Source organism: Melopsittacus undulatus, chromosome 17 (assembly GCF_012275295.1).
Source record: "Melopsittacus undulatus isolate bMelUnd1 chromosome 17, bMelUnd1.mat.Z, whole genome shotgun sequence".
Lineage (NCBI taxonomy): Eukaryota > Metazoa > Chordata > Aves > Psittaciformes > Psittaculidae > Melopsittacus > Melopsittacus undulatus.
In genome coordinates this window covers 2886225-2891457 of record NC_047543.1, presented here as the reverse complement: position 1 = coordinate 2891457, position 5233 = coordinate 2886225, and the positions used below count along the sequence as shown (strand labels likewise).

The following is a 5233-nucleotide window of genomic DNA, read 5'->3' as shown; positions in this document are numbered from 1 at the left end:
CAGGGTCCAAGAAGAAAAGCAAACCCGAAGAAAACCCAAGATCGAGAAAAGAAGACAAAAAAAGAAAGAAAGAAGGAAAATCGAAGCCGTTTCTCGGCCATCCGGTGGCTCCGACCGGAGGAATGCGGCAAACCGGAGCGGAGCGAAACACGGGGCCGGGGCGGATGCCGCGGGGGGGGGGGGAGGGCTCAGCCCCGCTTCCCCCCCTCCCCTCCCGGAGCCCCGCTTGCATAGAACCGGGGCGCTCCGCGGGGCTGGGGGGGGTGGGGGTGTCGCTTCATTATCTTTTTTCCGTGATTATTATTATTATTTTTCCTCTTTTTTTCCATTTTTTTTGTCTTTTCCCCTTTTTTTTTTCCTTTTTTTCTTTTTTTTTGTCTTTTTCCGTTTCAAGTTTTTGAAAACAGGTAGAAAACGTCCTGACACACGCGCTGCGAGAGGAGCTCCCGGGGTGGGGAGCGGGGCCGGGGCCCCCCCAAAGCAAAGTGCATCTCTGAGCGTCCGCCGGGCCGGGCCCGCTTGCATAGATAGAAATGTGGGTTCCTCCCTTCGCCTCTTTATTGCTTCGGAAAGTTGCGTCCTCTCGCTCCCGCGGGTGTCCAATACCGGGGGGGGGTGTTGTGTTTTAGGGGGGGGGGGTGGCGGCGGTAGAGGGGAGGGGGAGAACGGCCCAAAATGAGGGGAAAAGGGAGGAAAAATACAGAGCTCGAATGAGATGAAAACGAATTCATAAGGAAACGACGCGGCTCGAGCCGAAAGGATGAAGGGGGGAGCCCGGGGGGGCTCCGGAGGGTGAACGGGGGGGGTCGGGGCCGCGGTGGGCGCCTCCCCCCAGGGAAATATAACAATAATAATAATAATAATAATAATAATAATAATAATAATAATAATAATAATAATAAATGTAATAGTTTAACTGCGTAAATAATAAATTAAGTAAATAATAATACGACCAAATAAATAGCGATTTAACCAAAGAAATAATTCTTCAAGTTAAAAAATAATAACTTAAGAAATGATAATTGAACTTATTCATTCATTAACTTCATAAACAAGAATTTAAAGTAATAAATAATAATTTAACTGAATTCTTGAAATTTAAAAAAAAAAGGATTTACCTGAATAAATAAGTCGCTCACTAACTAAATAATCACCGAACTGACTGGCTAGCGGTGGTTTGACTCAATAAATAACACTGATCATGTAACTAACGGGTAAATCAGAGTAAGAATTTAAGGAAAAGGGGAAATCCTCCCAAAAAAGCACTTTGTCCCCGCGGGGCGCGGGGTCCCGGTCCCCGTATTGCACCAAAGCCCACGGCGGAGCCCCGGGGGCCGCTCCGCTGGGGCCGCCGCCGGTGCCTCTTGCCCCCCCCCCCCCCAAATCATTCCCGAAGGGGGGGGGGTGGGATCCCCTCCATCAGCGGGGGGTCAGTTGTGGAAGAAGGCGTTGAGCTCCTCGTACATGGGGCCCCGTTCGTGCGGGAGGTGCATGTCGTAGGGGAAGATGTTCTCGGAGTGGACCCCCCCGCGTACCCCCGTGGAGCCGAAGACCAGGTTGTGTCCGGCGGGCCGGGAGCCGGGCAGCGCCGAGTAGTGCATAGAGTAGTGGTAGCTTTTGTCGTGGTCGGGGGAGGAAGAGTCCTGCTTGAGGGAGAAGTTGCCGTTGATGCAGAGCGGGGGGCTGAGGCCGCCGTCGTACTCCGAGCTGTTGTAGTCGGGGGACGCGTTCCCGTAGAGGCTCTCGTAGGCGGAGGCGCAGTAGCCGTGTGTCCGCAGCCCGTGGGCACCGGGACCGGCGGCGGGCGGGCACTGCGCCGCGGCCAGCCGCGAGCAGGGGTAGGGGTAAGGGTGCACGGCGAAGGAGGCGCTGGGGCCGTGGAACCGGCCGCCCTCGGGGCCCTGCTCCGTTAGGAAGTTGCGGGAATTGAGCTGCAGGCAACCGGCCACCAGGTTGGTGGTGGGTTGCGAGAGCCCCTTGCACAGAGTCTGCACGTAGGAGACCAGGTCGGGCCGTTTGCCCGAGCGGAGGATCTCCGACAGAGCCCAGATGTAGTTCTTGGCTAAGCGAAGGGTCTCGATTTTGGAGAGCTTTTGGGTTTTGGAGTAGCAGGGCACAACCTTCCGCAGGTTGTCCAGGGCCGCGTTCAGGTCGTGCATTCGGTTCCGCTCCCGAGCGTTCGCCTTCTGCCGCCGCAGCTTGGAGCGTTCCAGACGCGCCTTGGTCATCTTGCGCTTCTTGGGGCCGCGCTTCTTGGGCCGCTCGCCCTCCGCCTCCTCCAAACCTTCCTCCTCCTCCTCCTCCTCCTCCTCGTCCCCGCCTAGCTCCCCTTCCTCCTTGCTCTCCCCCTCGGGCGGCTCCTCGGGGAGGGCGCAGCCCTTCCCCGCCCGCTCCTCCTTCTCGCTGCGGGCATCGTCCTCGCACTCCTCGGCCCAGCCGCCGAATTTCGGGACCTCGGGGACCAGGCTGGGCTCGCTGAAAAGTCGCGTCAACATCGTGGCTGCAACGGGGGGCAAAGAGCCAGGCGTTACCGGCTGCCCGCCGCCCCCCCCCGGCCCCCCACCCGCCCCCCCCCAACCCATCCCCATCCCCGGCCGCCGATAACGAATGAAGCACGGGGCCGTCCGCCGCCGCCTCCCGCACCGGTCAGCCCGCACCGGGGGCACCGGGGCTCCCTCGGGGCGCTGCGATGCGGCCCCCCCGGTACCGCTGCCACCCTCCGCAGGGCTCCCCTCGGCCGCCGCCCGCTGCCCCGTTCCTGCGCCCCCCACCCGGCCTCGACCCGGTCGGTGCCCCCCCCACCCTCCCCGTTCTCCCCGGTGCTCCGTGGGCCGGGCCCGGTGCCACCGGCTCCTCTTTGACGCCTCCAACTTTTCCCCACCGCGGGCGCGGAGCGGCCACATCCGCGGCTCCGGCACCGACGTCCCGGGGCCGGGGGGGGTCGAGGCGCGGCCGCTGCCCCCCCCCCTCCGCCCCCCGTTGCCCCCCCCCCCCCTCCAGCCCCGTCAGCCCCGCCCGGGGCCCCGGGGCTCCCCCGGCCACCGGAGCACGGCCCGGGCAATGCGGCGGCATCAACGGCGGCGCTGCGGGGGGCGGCGGGGGCGGCGGCGGCCGAGCCCCCCCCCCTCCTCCCGGGGGCAGCGCGGGGGTCCCGGGCGGCGGCGCTACCGGAGCCACCCCCGGTACCGGCCGGGGCGGAGGGGCCGGGGCGGGGGGGGCACCGCCCGGGGCGGGGACCGAGGGCTCCGCGGGGGAGCGGGGGGGGGGCTCGGCCGGGTCGGGGCCCCCGGGGGCGCGGGCGCGGCGGCTCCGCGCTGATTTCGTTGATGCCGCTCGGCCGCCGCTGCCCGCTCCGTCCCACCGGGACCGCGCAGCCCCGGGCGCGCCCAACCGCGGGGGGGGGGGGGGGAAAGCGGGTGTGTGTGTGGGGGGGCGAACCCCAAACCCCAACAACCCCTCCCTGAGGTTGGGGGGGGCGCTCCGGGGCGAGAGGGAAAACCCCATCGGTGGCGAACGGGAGAAGCGAGGGCCGGGGGAGAACGAAAGCCGGGTGGAAAAAGGGCGAGACGCGGCGGAGAAACCAAATCAACATGGAAGTTGCCTTTTCTCCATTCAAGTTTCCTCCGCTGCCCTCCCAACCCTCCACTTCTTTACATAACTCACCTTCGGGCGGACCGCAGGAATTCTTATTTCATTGTTCCCAGCATCTTCTGGGACCGGGACGCGGCTCCTTGAGGTGCTCCAGCCTCCTGCAGTCCTCTATCCAAAAGGAGGCGAGAGTGGCATCTCTACCCAGCAAAGGGGGTACCAGCTCTGCTGCCAGTGCCATATGGTTGGCACGTCATGCGCGAGAGCTATCACATGAGAGCTAATGATTGACATGCGCTTGCATTCAGGGAGATTTGTCTCTCTGGGGAAGGAGGACTCGCCATCTGTCACTCTGTACTCCAAAAAAAAAAAAAACAGGGAAAAGGGGGAAAAAAAAGGGAAAAAAAGAAAAAAAACCTTTTCCAAATCTACAGCTCTGCCTCCACGCCGCAAAATGGGACCCTGAGATGCAGGCGATGGCGAGGCCGGCAGGAACAATGGAGCCAGCACCAGGGCGGTGGGGAAACCGGCTATCCCGAGCGTGTCGGGGGCAGCCGGCGGGCACCGGGGCTCGGGGGGAGCTGCCGTGGGGACCCTCGGTGCGAGCTGGCATCTGCGGCTCCATCCCCACCCTCAGCCACCAGCCGAGCCGGGGATGGCTGCGGTGGTGAGGGCCTGGTGCGGGCAGGGGGCTGTGGATGGGGATGTGGCAATGGTGGCGGTGCCCGGTGCGGTGCAGGAATGGGGCTGTGGGTGCGGGTGTGGGCAGCACTGGGGGGTGAGGGGCTATGGGTCACCATGCGGGTGGCACATGGCCTCTGCTTCCTGCCCCACATCCCTCGGCACCATGGTGGTGCCAGGCTCTCCCTGCAGCCCCACGGCACAGCCTGGCACACACAGACCTCCATCACGCTCCTCTGTGCACACACAAACACGTGCACACGTGCACACCCATGCACAGGCACAAGCACGGCCTCCCCAATGCACACCGTGTCCATGCCCCCCATTGACACGGGTCTCACGGTGGCCATGGTGGAGGCCTGGCCATGCCATGGTGCAGCCAATGAGGCCTTTGTGTGCTGGCTGCCTCCTCACCAGCCTGGCAGTGCCCTGTCACCCCTGGCCTCCAATCCATCCCCACCACGGTGTCTATACAACCACAAATCACCACTGCTGTTTCGGTGGGCAGCACCGGGGCCAAGGAACCCCTTATGGGTGTGTTGTGTTCCTGGGAGCTGGATCCCATCACCCTGCTCCTGGCTGCGGGATGTCTCCATGTCCTGGATCCCTCTGTCCCCACAAGCCCAGAGAAGCAGGACCCAGGGCAGCGGGTACCACATGGCACGTGCTGGCCATGCACCGCAGGCGAGGGTGGCCCAGCCATGGCATGGTCATGGTGCCCATGGTGTCCAGGGCTGTGCCCACATGCAGACAAAGGGCTGCCGGTGCCGGGTCTGTGCCAGCGGCATCACCATCACCCACTCCCCAGTGCAGGTGCCGGCGCTGGCACGTGACAGAGGGGCCTCCACCGGCGTCCCCCCCGAACCCTCCGACTGTCACTCACGGCTGTGGCCGAGCAGATGGCACCGGAGCTGGAGTGGGCCTGCAGGGAGGCAGAGCCCACCCCAGCCACACCGGTGCCGGT

At 63.6% G+C, this 5233-nt stretch overlaps 1 protein-coding gene across 1 annotated transcript; it reads right to left on the bottom strand.

The window, feature by feature from the left end:
* Positions 1-1430: 1430 nt before the first annotated feature.
* Positions 1431-3796, bottom strand: NEUROD2 (neuronal differentiation 2). The gene is made up of 2 exons (XM_034070218.1): positions 3664-3796; positions 1431-2500 (listed from the first exon to the last, which is right to left on the bottom strand). Exon 2 carries the CDS (start codon positions 2493-2495, stop codon positions 1431-1433), a length of 1065 nt encoding a protein of 354 aa, XP_033926109.1. The 5' UTR covers positions 2496-2500; positions 3664-3796.
* Positions 3797-5233: the final 1437 nt, after the last annotated feature.

Bases quoted from the DNA above. Each gene is read 5' to 3' on its own strand.
- NEUROD2 (XM_034070218.1), bottom strand. From the start codon at position 2,495: ATGTTGACGCGACTTTTCAGCGAGCCCAGCCTGGTCCCCGAGGTCCCG.